General features: G+C 42.8%; 2 protein-coding genes across 3 annotated transcripts; both read right to left on the bottom strand.

The window, feature by feature from the left end:
* Nucleotides 1-893: 893 nt before the first annotated feature.
* LOC119911599 lies at nucleotides 894-8,920 on the bottom strand. 2 transcript variants are annotated; one of them, XM_038730514.1, is made up of 9 exons: nucleotides 8,642-8,920; nucleotides 8,170-8,253; nucleotides 7,351-7,504; nucleotides 7,148-7,224; nucleotides 1,923-2,176; nucleotides 1,770-1,831; nucleotides 1,608-1,681; nucleotides 1,374-1,492; nucleotides 894-1,288 (listed from the first exon to the last, which is right to left on the bottom strand). In XM_038730514.1, exons 1-9 carry the CDS (start codon nucleotides 8,886-8,888, stop codon nucleotides 974-976), a joined length of 1,386 nt encoding a protein of 461 aa, XP_038586442.1. In that variant the 5' UTR covers nucleotides 8,889-8,920; the 3' UTR covers nucleotides 894-973. The 2 variants fall into 2 exon arrangements, with proteins under 2 accessions (XP_038586442.1, XP_038586441.1); XM_038730513.1 differs by having other exon boundaries at nucleotides 1,584-1,681.
* Nucleotides 8,921-15,415: 6,495 nt separating this feature from the next.
* LOC119911615 (Fc receptor-like protein 5) lies at nucleotides 15,416-18,172 on the bottom strand. Its single transcript, XM_038730545.1, has 6 exons — nucleotides 17,846-18,172; nucleotides 16,970-17,005; nucleotides 16,214-16,477; nucleotides 15,890-16,135; nucleotides 15,744-15,815; nucleotides 15,416-15,617 (listed from the first exon to the last, which is right to left on the bottom strand). Exons 1-6 carry the CDS (start codon nucleotides 17,874-17,876, stop codon nucleotides 15,508-15,510), a joined length of 759 nt encoding a protein of 252 aa, XP_038586473.1. The 5' UTR covers nucleotides 17,877-18,172; the 3' UTR covers nucleotides 15,416-15,507.
* Nucleotides 18,173-21,590: the final 3,418 nt, after the last annotated feature.

Here is a 21,590-nt window from a genome sequence, read left to right on the forward strand (position 1 = left end):
GCGCTATTATCGTTTTATCTTGATTAACTTGTTTTTAGAATCCGTGGAAGCAGCTTCACACAACAGCTGCAGCAGTCTCTCTACACTGTTTCGACCTGACCTTTCTCTTCTCCGTGAGGTGGAGGAATTTTGGAAGTTGCTTGGCGCTGCGTCACAGCTGTTGTGCATGGATTAGCCTCTGCGTAAAATTCCTCCAGAGGGAGGGAACGATCACGAACCGTTCACAGCGTGCCGGTAGCAGGCCTACAGGCTACACAACCCATTGTAGGTCCCCGGAGAGGGAGTGGGTCGCACAGGGCCAGGAACAGGAGACCACAGAGCGGCCGGCCGCGCTTCAGACGGTCGGTGATTGTTGCCTCTTGCTGGAGGAAGCCACACGCTCCCGTCTAATTGAGCACCGCGTTATGTTGATGCGCTTTTTTTACATCATAATTTATATTCGGGGATGGGGAGTGTCAAGTCAGCTCAAGTCAAAAGGCTCAAGTCCAAGTGAAGTGACGAGTCATTGCTGTTCAAGTCAAAGGCGAGTCGCAAGTCTTCTTTGATTTTGTCAAGTCCAGTCTTAAGTCATCATTTTTGTGACTCGAGTCCATCCATATTAGCAACAGGAGGGGATGAGTGGGAGCTATGAGGAGGTGATAACAACTCTGCATTTGCATAGCAGCAACAGCAGACTGGCCTCATGATTGTTTGGTTGATCAACCTACTGGTCACCTCGGTCTTTATAATACAGGCTTGGGTAAACTCCTCCCTTACATTACTAACAATAATGTACTTTAAAGTTATGTATAATAAGTAAGCCTGTATAAAAAATACTGCACTTACTGTGATATAACCTACGTTACACATTGTATTCAGCCTATATTAATCAAGGACCTTGAGGCACATGGTGATTAAAAGTAAGAGTTTTATTTTATTTTTAAAAGGCAAATGCAAAAAAACAACTATGTACAAATAAATCGAGTCAGTAACATCAACTGCAGCTGGGCTGCGGGATGAAATGTCTGTCCACCTCAGAGTCATGTGGTGGAGGCTTTCTGTCCGAGTACGGCCCCTTATGCAGGCGTCTGTGATGCAACGCTGTGTACTTGGGACTGGCCTCCAGCCTTGCCTGCAGCGTGGCACAGAGGTCGGTGAGCTCCTGGCTGCGGAAGCTCGGTGGTCTCACAATCCACCCCGACACCCCCTCAAAGCTGCCGTCTTCCTCATCGGACATCAGATCTATAGTGACGCCTTTCCAGAGCGCCACTTCGTCTGCCGCCAGTACACTCTGCCTCGCTGCCAGCAGCTGTAAACAAACAGAACAGACAGTCAGTGCTGCACAAATCTCACTGAAATATATCGTCACATTGATCTAATGCAATAAATCTTACCCGCTTCCTTCTCGACCGACACCGGGCAGAACTCTTAATGGCCGTCGCCTTGTCAGCAAGATCTGGCTGACTGTACCGGAAGTTTCTGCGTACTGTCTCATAATGGGTCTTACAAGCAGCTGGAAAACAAAATTGAGTGTGTTAAAAAATAAATAGCATAGCCCCAGTGAATGTAAAAAGAAAAAGAAAAGTCAGCGTTAGGCTACATACACAAAATGGCGTCATTATTCACACCCTGTAAATCTGGACTTGCTTGCAGAGCTTCAACCAAGTGGGACGTGACCGCCTCGTTAGAAGGTGAACACAGTCTGTGAAAACAAACGTACTGTCAAAGAACAATTAAAAACAACATTTACTTGTACACAGCAGAATAAATGTCTATTCTGTAAACCTTACCCTTGCTCAGCATCATAGCGCCTGCAGTTTGCCTCGGAGTTGTGCAGGCGACGGACCGCCTCCTGTGACATAAGGCAAGACGGTAAAGTCACTCGTGAACAAATTTCCACTGATTCTGGCCGGTTGTAGCTTTTAGTAGTGACCGAGTCTTACCGCGATTTTTGGATTCTTCACCCGTCTTTTCCTCTTGCGTTCATCTACACCGGAGCAGTTGTTGGATTCGAGAACAGCCATTCTCTCCTCCATGGGCAACATTCTGGCGTTCAGTGCAGAGAACTGTTGGCTCGCATCGGCAATAAACTGAGTCAGCTGGCGAGACAACCCACTGATAGCAGCCAGCAGCTTGTCGTCTGTTGGGGGACTGGCTGAAACTGGTCGTTGGGACAGACCATGTTCACGAGGAGCCTCTGGGGTGTTGAAGGTCAGACGCCGTCCAGCCATTGTAGTATAGAAGAAAGCAGCAAAGACACGAAAAATAGCACATTAAAGAAATTCTGAGTAGATGAAGGAGAACATGTTCATGGTCTGGTCTCACGAGTTCTTCAGTGTGAGTGTGACCTCGCACGGGATCAACCTTCAATCTAATCAATGTGCAGTCACACACAAGGTCATTGTCATACAGCAGAACTAGCGAGATGAGCATATATATATATATATATATATATATACACTACCGTTCAAAAGTTTGGGGTCACATTGAAATGTCCTTATTTTTGAAGGAAAAGCACTGTACTTTTCAATGAAGATAACTTTAAACTAGTCTTAACTTTGAAGAAATACACTCTATACATTGCTAATGTGGTAAATGACTATTCTAGCTGCAAATGTCTGGTTTTTGGTGCAATATCTACATAGGTGTATAGAGGCCCATTTCCAGCAACTATCACTCCAGTGTTCTAATGCTACAATGTGTTTGCTCATTGGCTCAGAAGGCTAATTGATGATTAGAAAACCCTTGTGCAATCATGTTCACACATCTGAAAACAGTTTAGGTCGTTACAGAAGCTACAAAACTGACCTTCCTTTGAGCAGATTGAGTTTCTGGAGCATCACATTTGTGGGGTCAATTAAACGCTCAAAATGGCCAGAAAAACAGAACTTTCATCTGAAACTCGACAGTCTATTCTTGTTCTTAGAAATGAAGGCTATTCCATGCGAGACATTGCTAAGAAATTGAAGATTTCCTACAACGGTGTGTACTACTCCCTTCAGAGGACAGCACAAACAGGCTCTAACCAGAGTAGAAAAAGAAGTGGGAGGTCGCGTTGCACAACGGAGCAAGAAGATAAGTACATTAGAGTCTCTAGTTTGAGAAACAGACGCCTCACAGGTCCCCAACTGGCATCTTCATTTAATAGTACCCGCAAAACACCAGTGTCAACATCTACAGTGAAGAGGCGGCTGCGGGATTCTGGGCTTCAGGGCAGAGTGGCAAAGAAAAAGCCATATCTGAGACTGGCCAATAAAAGAAAAAGATTAAGATGGGCAAAAGAACACAGACATTGGACAGAGGAAGACTGGAAAAAAGTGTTGTGGACGGATGAATCCAAGTTTGAGGTGTTTGGATCACAAAGAAGAACGTTTGTGAGACGCAGAACAAATGAAAAGATGCTGGAAGAATGCCTGACGCCATCTGTTAAGCATGGTGGAGGTAATATGATGGTCTGGGGTTGCTTTGGTGCTGGTAAGGTGGGAGATTTGTACAGGGTAAAAGGGATTCTGAATAAGGAAGGCTATCACTCCATTTTGCAACGCCATGCCATACCCAGTGGACAGCGCTTGATTGGAGCCAATTTCATCCTACAACAGGACAATGACCCTAAACACACCTCCAAATTGTGCAAGAACTATTTAGAGCAGAAGCAGGCAGCTGGTATTCTATCGGTAATGGAGTGGCCAGCGCAGTCACCAGATCTGAACCCCATTGAGCTGTTGTGGGAGCAGCTTGACCGTATGGTACGCAAGAAGTGCCCATCCAACCAATCCAACCAATCCAACTTGTGGGAGCTGCTTCTGGAAGCGTGGGGTGCAATTTCTCCAGATTACCTCAACAAATTAACCGCTAGAATGCCAAAGGTCTGCAATGCTGTAATTGCTGCAAATGGAGGATTCTTTGACGAAAGCAAAGTTTGATGTAAAAAAGATCTTATTTCAAATACTAATCATTATTTCTAACCTTGTCAATGTCTTGACTCCATTTTCTATTCATTTCACAATGTATGGTGGTGAATAAGTGTGACTTTTCAGGAAAACACAAAATTGTTTGGGTGACCCCAAACTTTTGAACGGTAGTGTATATATATACACACACACACACACACACACACGGTATACACAGAGACATGTCTGTGGGAGACTACTAAGATCTTAGACGTGAAGAAGCAAGCAGATGGGACGGAAGAATCTTAGAAATGTTTTCAGACAACAGGAAGCAGTATAATTTAAATTATATGATCATTTGAAGGATGTAGTTTGTGCTGCTGTTAAATCCTACTGAATTAAAACACAAAGGTTGTCGTGGTTACTTTAATAATTTGTTTGTGAATAGAAATATACAACGATCAGCTATAAGAAGGTCTCCCTGACCCGTCCAGGCCTGGACTCCACTGTGTGTTCTGACACCTTTCTATCAGAACCAGCATCAACTTTTTCAGCAGTTTGACCTACAGCAGCTCGTCCGTTGGACCACACGGGTCAGCCTTCGCTCCCCAAATGAATCAATGAGCCTTGGCCGTCCACGACCCCGTTGCCAGCTCACCACTTTTCCTTCCTTAGACCACGTTTGTTAGGTACTGACCACCGCAGACCGTTTTGGGGATATTCTAACATATTAATGAGGACAAAATGTTTACTTGCTGCCACCAAACAGCAGATGACCGAAGCATTCATCTTTATTTGACTCCCGTGATTCAGAGTCAGAGCAAGATGAAGAAACAAACACCTCGCGTTGTGGCACAAAGACCTTTGAACAGCAAAGTTAAAAGATTAAGAGGCAATCAACCTCTTAGTATGCAATGGACATGTGAATATGTGCTGAAATGCCACTATTTTAGGAGAACAAAAGGTTGGGATGTGGTCACGTAATAATACAGCTGATATGCTGTATGTGAAGCACAGTGGTTTGGTGTTCGGCAGAAAAACCTCTTAGAAAAACTGTACAGTGGAGCCTCTGTCTCCATCCCAGCAGACAGTTTGAGAGACATGCAATGTTGTAAGACTGACCCCGAATAGTCGAAGATTCGATGGGCGGGAGCTTCGCAGCGAAACAAGGATCATGCCATTTTGGTGATATGGGGGTGCTCAGTTTACACAGAACTACCAGTTTCCTCCCAATAAGTTAATATACAGGCTATTACAATATACATTTAATGTTTAATGATGTAAATAAAAATGTATAAAGAATAAAATTTTAATTAAATGTTTTTAACGTGAGTGAATAAATCCAGAACTGTAATCCTAACCCTGGGTGGTCAGTGCACATGTGTAGGCGTAGCGTGTGTGTGTGTGTGTGCGTGTAGGTGGAGAATAGAAACACTCGCTGAAGAGACCGAGCCCCAGCTTCACTGATGTTGTGCCGAGTTGTCCGCACCTTGCAGGACTTTCGGATAATTCCGTTGATGTAGCACACAATGAATGTTTTATCGTTTTTAAATAGTCGGCTGCTTGAAATAGACCTGCGAGGAACCGCGACGTGCCTGCAGTTGTCGACAGCACGGAGTCGACTGCTCTGCCACGACACGCAGACGGGTAACATGTCAGAATGTAACTTACTCCATACTTGGATCTTGAGCAGAAAGATTAGCATATGTGCTAAGTGGTGTGGAAACACTAACAGGAAGCACAGCCAAACAATAGAAAGCTGTTATATAGAATACCAACCTAATAACCTGTCTACCTCACTGTGAGGATGAGACTGGGAATCATTTTATGTGTAAGGCTTGCTCTAAACATTGTTTCCTGCTTTTGGAGATGCTTGATTAAGATGGTTATGTTATATATTGCTGTGCTACAGCCACCAGGGGAAATATTGGTTTTGCAGATATTGCAAGTAGCTCAATCCATGCTCAGTTAGCTCTCCTAGCAAAATGTTCAGGTCTACCGGCGTACTGCTGATGCACTGCGTAGTTTGCGCGTCATTGAATTGAATAGATCAGCCCCTTGTCACCGGTACCCGATCCAGCTATTTGAGTCAGAATCAGGCTGACATCAGTATAGGATCGGTGCATCCCAAGTCAAATAGTCATGCATTCAGGTTTCCTCGCTTAATCCCCAACCAGACAGACATTTATACGAATAGCTTGCAGTGAACAGACACCTCAGCCAGCATAATGTCTTCCTGTTGAGCTCATTGCTGGAAGACGTGTAGTAAACCCAGCCACTGTGCATTTAAGCAAGACAGTAGAAAAGGCGACTGTAGTCATGCCACTCTGCACAGAGGTTGAGATGCAGGAGATTCAGCTAATATACGGGGCGGTGTACCAAGACATGATTATCCACACTGACCTTTACACAGCTGCAAATATGTCAGTGTAAAAACTGTAAGTTGTAAAATGAGATCTTTGAATGAATTTAACAGTAGATTCAGATACACGATGAATCAGAACGATTTCTTGTAAATGGACTAAATCTGGGTCGAATATTTCCTCTGTGTCATTTTTCATTTGTAGTCACATATTTTGGAGGGAAAAAAAAAGCGTAGAAGATTACAAAAAATGTGTGAATGTATTAATTACAATGCTCTTTAGTCAAACACAATAAAATCAATGGGTTACTTTAAACTTGCTTCAACAAACCTTTGTTAAAAAGTGAGCATCTGGTAACATTTGTCACCAGATCACTAAACTAAAACACCCTTTGTTGCCTGATCTATTTAAACAAGCAATAATCTTTACACAGAGTCGGTACCTTTTAGAAAAAGGTGACCCTAGACCTAGAGCAGAGGGGGTCATGGGGGCAACATTGAGAAACAAAGACAACATCATTCCTGCAGGTGCTGCTCCTGTAAACAGCCATTAACCTGAACGTCCATCACAGCGTTCAAGGACACAAACGTTTAAAAAAAGTCAGTCATTCTGACAAGTTTCCATCCAAAAAGGTAATAAACCAAACATTCAGAGCAAAAAACCTGAATGAAAGCAGAGAATATAACACACCGTTTGCTTCACCTCCCATAATCTCCTCATTGCTCAGTGCTAGAAAGAACAAACACCTCTCTGTACAGTAGCACAAACTACGTCCTCCAAAATAATCAACCGAACATTTAACCCTTCATGAAGGAGAATTTGTAACATGACTTAAATCTAGCTAGCTGTACCTAATAAACTGGACCACGCATGCTCCCATCATCCTGACGGGACACTTTTCTGTTGGACTCTTACCTCGTTTTGTGCTCTGGGAGTCCACTCTGAGGTCTAGATGACTCCGCCTCCTGTGCTTCCTCTTCACAGACTGACCTCTGCAAGGAAATAATACAAACAATTAAAAAAATATAAAAATCCTTCAATTTAATTCTGTGTGTCAGCGTTATTCCCTTAAATACATAACTAATGTAATACTGGGTAACATTATATAATAGTGGAACCTTGTATTTGTTATCTGATGATCCGGGTTCCCCAGATCCTCCTCATCTAGGCTGGTTCTCTGTACTGTCTCCTCAGCAGACTCCTCCTCCTCATCTTCACCCTCCTCTTCCTCAGCGTGGCCTAGGATGTCCCGGCTCCCCGAGTCCTCCACATCTGAACAAAAAAACGTTAAAGGAGAAAGAGTCAAAAAATGTATTTTGCTATATTCGATGTATTGAGACAACAAAATGTGCTTCATGCAGCTTTTCTTCTTTAACCTTTTAGAAGAGTACAGTGGTGCAATTAAGTACTATTACCACACTGTAAAAAAGCTCTCTACCTACACTTTAGCCTATGTGCAGTCCCTGTGGTCGCTGGAGCTTGTGGTTCTCCTTCTTCCAGACCATCTGTTCACTGTGGAGTACTATCTTTGTTGTCCAGACTAATATCTGTCCATGCCGTGCATGTTTTGTGTAATTTTCTGTTAGCGACCAGAAGGACTGAACATAGGCTACAGGGTAGGTGGAAAGAGATAGACTATAACCTGCCTAGTAGATATAAGCATACATCTATCCATCTATCACACAATTTAAAATACACTTCAACAATAACACTGTAAGCTAGGCCTAAACCAGATAGATTTACAGCTGGTAAATGTGGAGCTAATTGTAATTACTTTATATAGTGCTTAAACTATAATTCTTATATTTTGCATCATAGTAACTAAATGTATTAAATAAAAGGTAGTGGAGTAAAAGTACAATATTTGCCTCTAAACTGTGGTTGAGTTGAAGTATCAAGCGGCAGAAAAGTATGTTAAAGTGGATATAAAGACGCACTCTGCTCAGATCTGTGCTGCTCCTCCTCTGCAGGGAGTTCAGCTGCTCCTCCAGCCGCCGGCTCACAGACAGGAAACTGGTGATCTGGATCAGAAACAGACAGCAGGGTTTGTTTTTAATGCAAGAAAACTAGATCACCATCAGAGCTCTGTTCTTCAGCTTTGCCAAATCAATATTAAATAGATAAAAATATTCACCCATCTGATTATTATATTTTGTTAATCTAAATGCGCAAAGAAGTACCACAACATGGTACTGTACTACTTTCCATCACTGTTCCCATTAGGGTGAAATTTAACTGTGATTAAATCTTACTGCAGATTAAAAGTACTGAAAACTAGCTCATTAAAAATTCTCTATTAAAAAATAAAAAGATCATGGTCCAGGAAACCCCTGGTTAAGATTTTTATATTAAATAACCAGATTTTTTAATGGAGTTTGGTGCAGTTTTGAAGCAACAGTTGTTCCTCACCTGTCCTACAGAGAGAGACCCGAGGCTGCAGCACCGCCTCCAGCTGCCTCCTCTGCCGGTCGATCTCCTGCCTCAGACCCGAAGCCTCCTCCTCGTACCCGGCTACGGTTCTCTCCACAACCGCGAAGATTTCCTGCGCGGCTGTTGTCAGTTTCTCTGCGATGAATCCTCTCAGGATCTCTGTTTTGGACAGTTTATAGTCCACAGAGTCCACCGAGGAGACAAACAGCACGTTGACTGTCTCCATTTGTTCCCGAGAAAGTCTCAAGTTTGACCAGAGACGTATTTTTTCAGTGGCCTCCAGGTGGCACTGCTTCGGTTGCACACAATAATGTCCGACTGAAAATCATCACAAATCAAAGGTTTCCGCAGTCTTCTTCTTCTTCTTCTTCTTCTTCAGTTCGAGGTGCATCACCGCCACCTACTGTGCTGGAGTGGAGGCCAGAGTTCCCTCTTTCCCTCAGTAGACGACAAAGAAATTTAAATCCTCCTCAGTCATAGAGTTTCTTTAAAAATCTCAAACAAGTCTTTATTTTTTCTTGCCTCAATGCTAAATAAATTTCATTTATTGCATTAATTCATTTCAGTGTGTCTTTGTATCATCATCAGGCTCTGAACTCTTAAATCCTTCCTGTTTGACTTCCAGCTGGGTTCTCAGCACTGACTTCTCTATCAGGCAGACACAGTCAGTGAGTTTCAGACGCTGACAGAAGTTTGCTCTCCTTTTGTGCAGCTCGGCAGTGAGGTCAAAACTAAAGAGAAATCACACTCGGATTGGTCTGAGGTTTTATTGCAGACACACTGTAGCTTCAGAGAAGATGGAGACACTGATTCTCACTAAACACTCTCCAGCTTTAAGATGAATACATTGTGTTTTTGTGTATTTGGCATCTGTATTAGGTTTTAACCACTCATTTTCAATATTATTCATTTCAACAGTAAGGATAATGTAATAAAACACCAGACTTTTCTGTTAATGGTAACTTGAAGGCAACACATGTGGCTTGGAAAACCAGGAAGGGGGAATTAAATAAAAGACAAATTTAATGACCTAGGGAATTAATTAAGGTTCAAATATATTATTATATATTTGAACCATAATTAAAAGGAGAAAATGTAGAAAAAGGGCACAGAGGGTCATTACTGACGAGGCAGAGGTGTGTTTCAAAATACCAAATGTGTTTATTTTTAATGAAGCAAGAGTAATAAACAAACTGGAAGCTGGAAGTGCTGAAAAAAAAGGAAACACAATTAGAACTCTGATAAAATGGTAGGATTGATAATTGATAATTTGATAACCTCAAAATAAATTCAGATAAAGCAGGAACTTAATATAGCCCCTGCAAAATAACTTTATACAAAACTAAGTAGAGGTCACTTGTGGAGAGGCAGACTACACTGAGGAGTGCCCAGGAGTGCTACCACTACCCACTTTAAGTGCAGCACTGCAAACCTCACAGCATTACTCACGGCAAAATTGCGCAGTCTATATTGTGTCCCCGTGCAATTACTCACCTGCAAAAAAGTGAAGGGACCTTGCCAGGGTACCTACCCTCCCAACAAGATAGCACCCTGCTCTAAAAATATAAACTAAAAACAATAGGAATCAAACAAATTAACATACAATCACCCAGTTGGCCGGACAAATGGCAAACTGAATCACAAAAAACCCACACGAGAGAGTCCAATTAATGTAAATCAAATATAAAGCTAAATGAATACAAGTTAGACTAACTGAATGGGCAAAGCAGAACTAAACTGAACATCAAACTAGCAAACCAAAAGGGCTAAACAGCAGAGGTCTAAACACAGGAGGGAACGGGAAAAGCGCCGAAAACAATCAGCCAGGCTCAACCTTACTGTGTTAAAATACATTTAGAACCATTAACCTACTCACCACCCATGAGATGGGCCATGAAGGCACAACAAACACCAGTCACAGGGCAGGAGGGGCTTCCTAGAGGGTTCCTAACAGTGCTTCAAACAGAAAGTAATAAATTATAATCAGCTGTTTGAGGTAAAGATGTGCATGAAAGTGTTCCTTTCACATACCTGGGGCTACAAACACCAACCACTCAGGGACAGATCAGGAAGCAGAGCAAAGAAACTCACACACGCACACCTGCTAGTAGCATAATAACAAAAATTTGGACAGAACAGATCGTTCTTACAGATCAGCCATTGAAGAAATGTTTGTCCCATCTTACTAATGCTGCGTTCCAAGCAACTTGGAACTGGGAAATTTCCAACCTCCAACGAGAAAAACTATCCTGGAACGCCGCTTGAAGTTGGATTTCCTACTTGTGAACTCGAAGAAAAACTAATCGGAGACTTCACGAGTAGCAGCTGAATGACGTCAGAAAACAATGTCAGCCTCTCTGGAAGCACACATTGTAAATGGTAAACCATAAACTAAAAGGCAACAAAAAGTATATTTGCATGTATTTAAATTAAAATAATACATATGGTCATATAGTAAAACCTGTTCTGCATGTATGTTGATGAAGAAATATGTTTTGCACATTAGGTAGCTGACTACAGTAAAGAATCTCATAAAGTCATCTTTTCTGCACGTTATTGTTAAAAATGGCAAAACACTGACTGACTTGAGGGCTACTAACTTCTATAGCCAGAGGGGTTCACAGAACTAGTAATGTATGAGCTATTTATGTCAGTTGTTGCCATCCTTTTAATTAACACCTAAAGTACTGCCGAGGGTGCAACCGGTGTGTACACTTTGTCACTGTCAGCCATGATTTTCGTTCACTTTTGGCGTCATGCACCACCATGCACCTGGAATGCTTTGATGTCGGAAGTCGGAAGTCTCAACTGGGAAATATCCCAGTTCTGACCGGTCTCGAACACGGCATAAGGCCCCATCTACACTTCTGGGTTTTTATTTCAAAACGGAGACCTTTTGTTACGTTTGTGCCTCCACACTAAAATGGCGGAAACGAAGATCTAAAACGTAGAAGTTTGGAAACACTGCCGATCCCGTTTTCCGTTTCGAAACTCCGGAGTGAGTTTTAGTGAAGACGGGCAAAAACGGAGGACTTTAGAAACGATGACGCAGACGCTCACGCTCGGCTCTCTGATTGGGTCTTATAAGTCATGCAAAGCAGACACTGTGTGCACTGACAGAGTTTTTGAGTTGGTGTTTTTATTTAAATATTCTGCCTACATTTGTACTGGGCATGTTGCTGTTTACTTTGTGATGATTCCCAGTCTGTTTTCCGCCGCCACACTCCCGTGTTACATTCAGTAACAGTCCCAGCTCGTTATTAGTGCATGCAAAAAAAAAAATCTAGTCTTTGTCTGTATTTCTTTATTCTTTGGCCAATACTCACACAGTTAGTTTATGATCGCAGAGATGGACACTGCTCATTATGATGAAATATTATTATTGTTTTCTAGCTTCCCAAGACACAGCTCCATCCCCTGCAGATCCAGTGCTATCAGTGTTGAGAATTACCCTGTTCTTAAAGGGGCTGATGGGAATGTCATTAGTTCTGCAGGTATTGGTCATAAAGCAAAGTGTTGGACACATTAAATTGTTGACCTGATGATGGCGCTAGATTAAAAGTCAGAGGATCATCAATCTTATTACAGTTCTTCCTGAGGGAAACATTAATGTCTGAACCCGAAATCCATGAAGTTTCTGAGACACAGGTTTGATGGTTGTAGCCTGAGGGCTTTTTACACTAAAGCTAGGTGCCTGGTTACATATATACATAATTACAATTAATAAAGACGACAAAGGACTAAATTAAAGCAAAATCTGTCTGCCACAAGATGGTATCCAGCTCCTAATACTCCAGGCAGGACAGGGAAGAAACTGGACTTTCACCCAGGAGACCAGTGTTTGGTCACAAAAGTCAGTATTGCGTGTTTGTAATGAAGTCACTTAAATTAAGTATGGTTTGTGAGTTACATAAATAATGTTACCGAATGTAGTGAACAACGGTGTGAATTTGTGCATTTGTGCATTTTACATTGAATAAATTTGGAGCTACCCTAAATTCCTTTCTCCTCCCCAGAGAAGATGGGGAGGGGTCAAAGTTGCTTTCTCTAAGTGCTATCCCGACCATAAAACTGGCACCTCTTTGATTCCGAAGCTGATAACGCGGGGCCTGACTGTTAAACTGACAAAGGGACACGAACCAGCCATTGGCATCTCCCTGAACAGCCTATCAAAACTGGCCCCCCACACACGTTTCCGTGGCAACTGACCTTATTCTTTGTTTTATTACCACATCAAAGGGATACTCCTTGTCTCACCTAAGTGTGACATTGTCCAGGACAGCTGAACTTTCAATGTAAAAGGACTGCAGTCTCCAAGACTCAAGCATTTAATTAAATCTTTAGTTACCTGATTACGTTTGCCTCTATTTGAGTAGTTATGTTAACTGTTGTTGCTATCTGTTGTTGATATTAGTGCTGAAAAGAAGTTACTTGTGCAGCGTTTTTATTTTCAGCAAGACACTCCTTCATCTAATGTAATCCAAGCTTTCCTCATGTATAAATATCCTGACCAATAATGTGACAATTGTTTCCTGTTACCAAATGCTTAGAACAGTACAACCGTTCAACCATTGAGGTTCGATTGTGGAAAATATTTGATATATTATAATACGTGCAAATAGATTTCTTTTCTTTAGACATTAAGTTTAGAAAGGCAGTCCCTTGGGAAACCTGAGACGCCCCCTGGGGAACCACGCCCCAGGCAACAAAAGCTCTCTTCTCTTCGCTGTTGGCTCTCTTCCACTCTGCTCGGCCCTCTGGACGCTTCGGCACGCGCGCAGCGTGCCTCGCCAGGCAACGCCCAGACTCGGCCAGCGAAACAAACAGGCCTTTTGTTCGCTTGAAGCTACACACCTGAAGTGCCGCGACATCGATCTGCCTTCAGTTTGTTTTATTTTCTTTATTTCTTTTGTTTGTTAAAGTTATGAGTCCGTTAAGTTACACCGGACTAATTCAGGAACGACCAAGTTCCATTTTAAGCCTTTTTCGTCGAGCCAACTTCACCGAGGTCAGACCAAGCCACGTGGTCTCGCCAGCTACAACGAAGGAAACCTGAAAACAGCCGAATTGCCAGACGGAGGAGGCGTTTTCAATCAGACACGGAGAACCCCGGAGAATCCCTTGCAAAAAAGCCAGGATCGGGCAGCTAGCGTGGGACCCATGCAACAGGCCAAAAGCAGGCTGTCGACAAGCAGTAAGACTTAACACACGTTCTGTGATCAGATGTCCATTTTAACTCCTAAATTATGACATTAGTTTACTTTCATTAGCTCTTCTATGCCGTATTAGTCAAATGCTTCCCACAATCGAACCTCCAGGCTCATTGTTCAGCAAATGTTTATGTTCCCTGTATCCAACCATCTTTTTATCACCTTAGTTAGAGAATAAATTCACTGTAATATAACCAAGAGCTGTGTGTGTTGCCTATTTCTAGTTCCTGCCAAGAAAATTGACCCTTTAGATATGAGACTGACTGACTGATTTAAGATAATTGAGCGATTATTAACTAACTGATCACTAGTGATAATTGCATAATTATTCAAAACTACCTAGAGGTCCGGAGACTCTAGGATTATAACAAATTTAGATTTTATGAATAAAAATTCATAATTGGGTATCAATTCTTATAAATTTATTAAAATGCATAACTAATAAATTTAGGTCTACTACACGAAATTACGCAAGTTATATTTTTTAACCCTGACCAAGTAGTTTAGGTGCCTTGACCAAATTGGGACGTTTCAAAAGGAGAACCACTAGTTTTATTTTGAAAGTCTAACCGGATGTTGCATTTTTATTATTGCTAACTTGACCGCATGTTGTGGGGACAGCCCAGCTGACGGTGAGTGTCCTGGTTTTACCTTTTTTTTCCTCACTTTATTTCACCCATTGTTTTGCTCTGCCTGCCTCCCTGTGTTCTCCTCTTCTCTCCCTCTGCTCCTGAGCCCAGCCAACTACCTACACCTGCACCTCATCAGCCACCTCGTCAGCCTGCCACACCTGCCAGTAATCAACCTCATCCCAGCCTGTATTTCAACCCCGGTTCTCCACTCCATCCTCGCTTGATCGTCGTTGCTCCATTCCTGGTGCCACTCCTGTGTTCAGGCTTCCTCGTTTCTTGTTTTTTCAAACTTACCCTGTGCCTTGTCATTGTCTCCCCCTAACCTTGTCTCTCTGTCTGTTTCCCTCCCAGGTACACTCACCCTCGTCCTCCGTTCGGCTGGGCTCATCCACTGGCCCACTCCCCTTCGGACCTCCCTCTCGGCGTCCTCCCTGTTACCCAGCCTCTCCTCGCTTCCTTGGCCCCTGTGTTCCCCGGCTCCCTGGCCCCCTGTCTCCTTGGTTCCCCGTGCCAGTACTTCCCCGACGTCCTCCTCTCCCTCCACTCCAGTCCCTCTCACCCTTTTTCCCCCAATAAACCTCCTTCCCTCTGAACGCTGCATTTGGGTCCTCTCTGTCCACACACCACACCCCGTAACACCGCAGAGCCCAACGCAAAACCATGATGGGACGTCAAGGGGTCATGACCAAGCGTCCATATGTGACGTGTTGTGAGTGACAATGTGTGTGCCTTTTTCCAAAAGTTATCTCATTGCACTCTTCATACACAGTAGGTCCAGACAGTAGGTCTACTCTTTTTAACATTAGTTTAGTAAAAACATTTAAAACAGTATATAAAAGGCTAATATATCACCCTCTTTTAAAACATTTGAACCAAACAAACTAATAAATAATAACACTACTCAAACCAGAGTCTGAACAACTATCAGCTTTTATTTGGACCAAAAACATGTCAACATCTTTGTGCAATGCATTTGTCCAGGGTCTGGATCAGCTGGATCAGCTCAGAAGTTATGCTTTGTGGTGAGAGCAGTGACATCATCACAGTCATCATTCAATCCATCCTCAGCCTGGGAGGGCAGGGTCATCACCATGGAGATGGGCAGGTCATTTCCTGCAGTCAGAGCAGATTAGAAAGAAAATGTAGATCATTTATCTGTTAGTGACAACTGTCAATCATAAACACAATTGACTGACTGATTGATTCAAAGGTCAGTGAATGACGAATGATGAGTGCTACCTGTTAACTGACACCATTGGGGCTGAGGCGATGGAGGAGGCGGGGTGGGTAGAGCTGTGGTTGTAGGTTTAACTGTGGAGAGAATCCCACCCGGTCATGTGAATCTTTGGATGATAATGTCTAAAAATCAAAGGTAACCTCCTCACCTGTGACAGAGATCCAGCTGGATGGAGACTCTCCACGACCTCTGATGTCACACTTGTAGAGGCCTTCATCAGACTTGTTAACATGGTGGATGGTCATGTGACCTGTAGGCTCAGTCCTGATGAGGGAGCCATCTTTATAGAAACCAGCTGGGAGGTTGGAGGGAGGGGTCTCTGTTTTACAGTGCAGAGTGACATCATGTCCCTCCATCACAGGGAGGACAGGACTCTGCAGGATCACTGGTCCACCTCAACACAGAGACAAACTACAGCATTTCATCATTTACACACAGCTTCATCAACACTAACTCCACAGTCTGATCTTACCAGTGACAGTGATGCTGATGGTGTTACTGGTTGCTCCCTCTCTGGACTCACACCAGTAAACTCCACTGTCCAATGGGTCGATGTAGCTCATGTTACAGGAAGAACCAGCGGATTTTCCCCAGTCAGATCCACACTGAGTCCTGGTTTCTCTGGTTGTGTTCCTCCTCAGCGTCCATCCAGCAGAGCTGTCGTCCTCCTCACAGCTCAGAGAGACAGACTCTCCTTCAAACAGCTGAGAGCTGCTGGGACTCACAGTCAGAGAGGCTGGAGGAAGAGACAGAAAGATGTGGTTAGTGAGAACATTTGCATTTATTTTCTCCACATTCCTGATATTCCTACTTTCTCACTTCTTCGCTACTTAACTGATCTCTGTGTTTCACGCGCTGAGTTTCAGTGAAGAAATCTGAACAACACTCAGGTATGAGCTGCTAGACAAATGTTTTCTGCGTGTTTTTAAATTTAGCTCTCAAAGTTGGTGTTAAACAAACAGCAGAAGATCTGGCTACATCTGTCTTATTTTTCCACTTCTCTGGTAGCAGCAGCATCAGGCTGTACAGTCCTGGTATCTGAATCCCATTTATATAGCAGCAGTTTTAACTTTGGCTCCAGTCTGCAACCCTGTGGCATCAAAACTTCATTCAGTGTTTTATTGTATTTGTAAAGTGGCTGTTTCCCTCCACAAACACTGTCCTAAACACTAACTGTTCTATCAGGGAGTGAATAACTTTTCAGCTGTGACAGAAGAAGTTTGCTCACCTTGGTTTGTTGTGCAGCTCAGCAGTGAGGTCAGAACTAAAGAGAAAACACCCTCAGGTTGGTTTGAGGTTTTACATGCAACAAGACATCTGGACTTTATACAACACAAAAAAACAGCCAGACATTAGATTTGGAAATAACAAATCATATTTATTTAAGGACACATTCAACGTTTCTTCGGTAAATTTACTCAAACAGAGGAGCAATAAGTAAAGACAGAGGAGCTGGTCAGAGAAGTCAGCAAATAAATCTGCTCAATGTGTGCAGACATGCAGGCATCAAAGGTTAAACAAACACTAAAAGGTCTCTACAGCTACAATGATTTCAACGTGTTTCAAGGTTGATGTTTGGTATTTATTTCATATCAGTCCAGGTAAATGTGCCCCATACATGCACCACAAGCTTTAACATGTAATTATAGCACATCTGACTGAATCTAAATGTGTAGTTGATGGACTAAATTACTAATTTGTGTGAATGATTGACAGATTGAATGACATGTTGGTAATTCACATTAATTATTTTCTTAGCACTTCAGTACAGTAAATACCTTTTTGTTTAAACTTTTCTACATGTTTTCATCCTCTACTATTTAACTATTATTTGTAAGAATTAAAATAAATACACATTAACAATTGAAAATGAACACTTTCAGTAATGTTTTATTATTCTTTTCTGCCATATTACCAAATAATGATCAATGAAATTCCTGCTGTCTTGTTGTAGCTAATGTTGACTGTTGATGCCTTTTGGCTGAATTCTGTCTTTGTTGTTCAATCTATAACTCACTGCTGCTTTCAAAAACAACAGAAATGTTTTAAAACTTTGAGACAACGTGGAGATAAACATCCACACATTAAGTAGATTTTAACTTACCCAGCAGCCACGGTAAAGATGTTGTCTCCATTTTAACTCTTGGTCATCTGAGATCAACAAATTAATGTTCACCAGTCACACCAAGCAAAACCCTCCTCCTTCCTATATGTGTGTGTCCCGTGGTTTTCTGTCACACTGGTCAAAACTGACCAGGTTGTTGACACAGGGGTGCACAATTACTGAGAGACTAATTACACATTTGGGCAATTTAGTTTTTTATAAACAACATGTATTTACTTTGTATTTGTATATAATTTCACAACCACACATACGGAAAAATGAGAATATGATCATGTGGCAAGGCTGCAGGACATTGACTTGGAAATATCCTCAAGACTGGCAGGTAATGTGAAGCCCTGATTTATAAGCACTTGTCCTTGCTCTGCTGTGTTTCATCCCTATGGTGTCCCCATGGACTGTTGTCAGTGCTGCAGTTACATCATTATTTGTCCACAAGAGGGCTGCACAGACCACAGAAATGTTCATTCTGGTCAGTAATTAAGTTGTAGTGTACTTCCAGAGATTGTAACATAAATAAAACTAATTCATTTCATGTTTAAACCAGAATGCCTGGGTTAAATTAAAACTGTGTATTTTATTTAATTACTGAAGACTAATATTAATGTTATTAATGTATGTACAAATACATAGACTCACTCTGTGATCAGTCCCTGTCCTTAAAGGAGGTATCAAGCGAGCATCCCAGAGTTACAATCTGCACCACAAACACCACTAAATTTAGAACTTATTTAGTGACACTGCATGTTGATGGGGAGACATGGCTAAAGTTAATGAGATGTTTTGGTGAAGGACAAACATTTAATGAGTGGGGCTCCTGTCTCCCAGAGACAGATGGATATCAGGGACAGGTCCAGCATGTGGTCAGTCTAGCTGACAGAGTTGCCAGGACTGCCTGCCCTCCACCACAGCTCTAAATTTAAATGTGCTTCACTGAAGTTGATGCTTGACTGAATTGCCTGAATTGCCCCAAAACAATATTGTTTCTGTGGTGTCCGAACAATAATGCTGCAATGATGTGTTGAGAAGAAATCCGCTTGACACTGTTCTTGATCATAAAAGTTTATTACATCAAGGAGTTCAGCATCAATTACAAGCTCTGCAGCAGCTTGGAGAGTGACCCAGCCCGATGGCCACTCTGTCTCTCTGTACATCAAACACAGCTTACAGTATATAGGACATGTTTAGGTATCTGCTAAATACCATATAAGGGTCAGAGTCTGCAAACTAAAGCTCCAATCCATTTAAGGGCAAAGTTCTATAGGATAAGTGTAAACATCTTGTTGGACACCATAGAAGGGTTCAGTCCCTTCATAAACACTAATCACTACTCCCCCTAACACTGGGTCAGAGGTCAAATTCCATAGGAGGGTTCACTATTTACACACCCATCAATCATTACTCCCCCTTAAGAGTTCACTGAGCCTCTGTCCAGCTACTAGAGTGTTATTTTAAACTGTAATGGTCAAATGCACATCTGTTATACACCACATTACGTATCATCTTGCTATTTTAAGTGGGTATACGGAAATCTTTGAATCGCTGTAGCTTGGTGACATACCCTAGTGGGTATATGGCGTATACCTGCGTATCACGTAGACTACACCACTGCTATGAACGAAGCGTCTGGTGTACAAAGTCAACGCAAAGTGTGTGCGATGGAGATTTCACTTGAGTTTTGCTATACAATGCTCTGGATCATCGTCCTTATAAACAATTTCAGTTATTCAATCAATTTGTTGTATCCTGCACCTACAGCTCATGGAGAAGTAAACTGCTAAACTAACAATACTGATCAAATGGAATAAACATCTTCTCCAATTCAGTGATAACATAAACTGTTAGGAGCATGCAATCACATGAGAAAGTTTGCTAGCTGGCCATGCAAACTCATGGATCTGAAAACAACAGATGCACAAACTTAGTGTTCAGCACACTACCAACAACAACTGACTTAAGCAGAGGCTAATTCACTGTAACAACAGCTGTGTAGATATAATGTAAGTCCGACTTACATTGTCTCTGCCTGTAGGCAACCGCCGTAATGCTGTGGATCTACAGTCATCATGAATCCATGTTCTGGTTTCTTGAGGATATCTGTCACTTCTGTTGAGTCTGAAGATGAGGCATGTAATTCCATGTTAAGTGGAGCCAGAATTGATCCGTGAGGTTCTGGCAGTGGCCCCACCTCTGCCGACCCATAACAGGTGGGGCATAAACTGCTTGAGGTAAAGCTGCATCCCGCCGCCCCGTGCGGAGTGATGGGGTCAGGATCTGGGATATCCTTTGAGATGTATCCCAGTGGCCAGACAATTTCTGAATTTTGGACACATGGGTTCCAACAAACACCTTAAAAAGGCAGGAGCCTGATTGGAACCCCTCCAGCACTGTCATGGAGTCAGTCCACAGTATTGTCTGGTGGAGAATAACTGTCATTTCAGTCCAGCTAGCACAGCAAAGAGGTGTGGACAGCACCATCCTTCTGTAATGCAAGATAGGCAACTGCTCCATAAGCATGCTCAGATGCATCACAGCTGCTGGATGAGCTTCTTGGCTTGGGTTGTATATGCCACTATAAATCCCAAAGGGTCATACCTGATAGGCTGTCAGTGAGGAATTTTTGATGGGCCGGTGAGGGTAGCCAAGAGTGTCCGCTGAGCAATGACGCCTAAAGTGGGCTACATTGGATCATGTCGGTTATAAACCAGCCACTGTTCTGTTACAGCTGACCTTGCATGACCTTGCTACATTAGGCACATCTGCAAAAAAAACAGCTGGTCGGTTAATGGCTCACTGTCTTAGCTCAAACCCTCCCTCTGCTAGCAGACTGCATCGTTGGTCCCGTCATTGCTTGGCGGCAGGTATGGAGAGAAGGCTCTGTAGGCAGTTGGGCCAAGTGCAGGACCCAGCAGTAGCTGATCATTCAGAAACATATCCTGGAATCCTTAGTTTACTATTATAGCACACAAAATAATGAGAGAGGGACCAAGACCCCTCTGGCTTCACTAACTCCTCAGGCTGTAGCTTGGTGACATACCCTGTGTGGGTAAGCTTGTCAGTTTCTGCAGAATAGACAGCTGCCTTCTCTGGGTCTTTCTTAAGTCTATTGTTTGAGCTCCTCAAACTGCGAATGACTGGATGAAACCTTGCAGCTTAAGGGTACCTGACTTGCGCTGAAGGGGTGTAGCTTAGCGCCAAACTTCCTCAATGTCAACCCGTTGAGTTCTCTTCTCAAGAAGATCTATGGCTTCCTGGTCCTCTCTGGAGCTTCGGAACAGTAGCACATCGAGTTGCTGCAATCTCTCCACAGGAATGTGGAAAGAAGGTCCTCTGGGCTGTGTTCTGAGAGAAAGAGACACTGGCGTACCAATAGTGTGGCATGGCGATAATACCAATCGCCATGCCTTGGAAAGCCCATCCAGGGCCACCTTTAGCATACCAGTTCGGTGGCAGTGTTGAGGTGAACTTTCTATGGCCCTATTAGTACCAGTGGTCGTACGTTGTGGAAGGACAGAAGCGGAATCTAATCTGTAGATGAGCATAGCATCAAGATTCTGTAATGGGTAGCTCTGCTCCACCAAGTCCATGCCTGAAGCAGTGAAGGCTCCTTGTCCCATATAACATTACCCTGGATAATACATGGGAGAAATCTCACAGGTGATACTGGATCCACCGAGGTGAATAATGTCAGGGCGTATGGTTTGTTGAGCACCATCATGATCTTCAC

This window comes from Micropterus salmoides, unplaced genomic scaffold (genome assembly GCF_014851395.1).
Source record: "Micropterus salmoides isolate LMB-PRFRI ecotype aquatic unplaced genomic scaffold, ASM1485139v1 Ms_hic_scaffold_2, whole genome shotgun sequence".
NCBI classification, from domain to species: domain Eukaryota; kingdom Metazoa; phylum Chordata; class Actinopteri; order Centrarchiformes; family Centrarchidae; genus Micropterus; species Micropterus salmoides.

Bases quoted from the DNA above. Each gene is read 5' to 3' on its own strand.
- LOC119911615 (XM_038730545.1), bottom strand. From the start codon at position 17,876: ATGGAGACAACATCTTTACCGTGGCTGCTGG. The intron at 17,006-17,845 runs GTAAGTTAAAAT...TTTTCTCTTTAG, and splicing joins ATCTTTACCGTGGCTGCTGG to TTCTGACCTCACTGCTGAGC. The intron at 15,618-15,743 runs GTAGCACTCATC...CTCTGACTGCAG, and splicing joins CCAATGGTGTCAGTTAACAG to GAAATGACCTGCCCATCTCC.
- LOC119911599 (XM_038730513.1), bottom strand. From the start codon at position 8,888: ATGGAGACAGTCAACGTGCTGTTTGTCTCCTCGGTGGACTCTGTGGAC. The intron at 7,505-8,169 runs GTGCGTCTTTAT...TTTTTTGTTCAG, and splicing joins GCAGCACAGATCTGAGCAGA to ATGTGGAGGACTCGGGGAGC. The intron at 7,225-7,350 runs GTTCCACTATTA...ATTTCCTTGCAG, and splicing joins CATCAGATAACAAATACAAG to AGGTCAGTCTGTGAAGAGGA.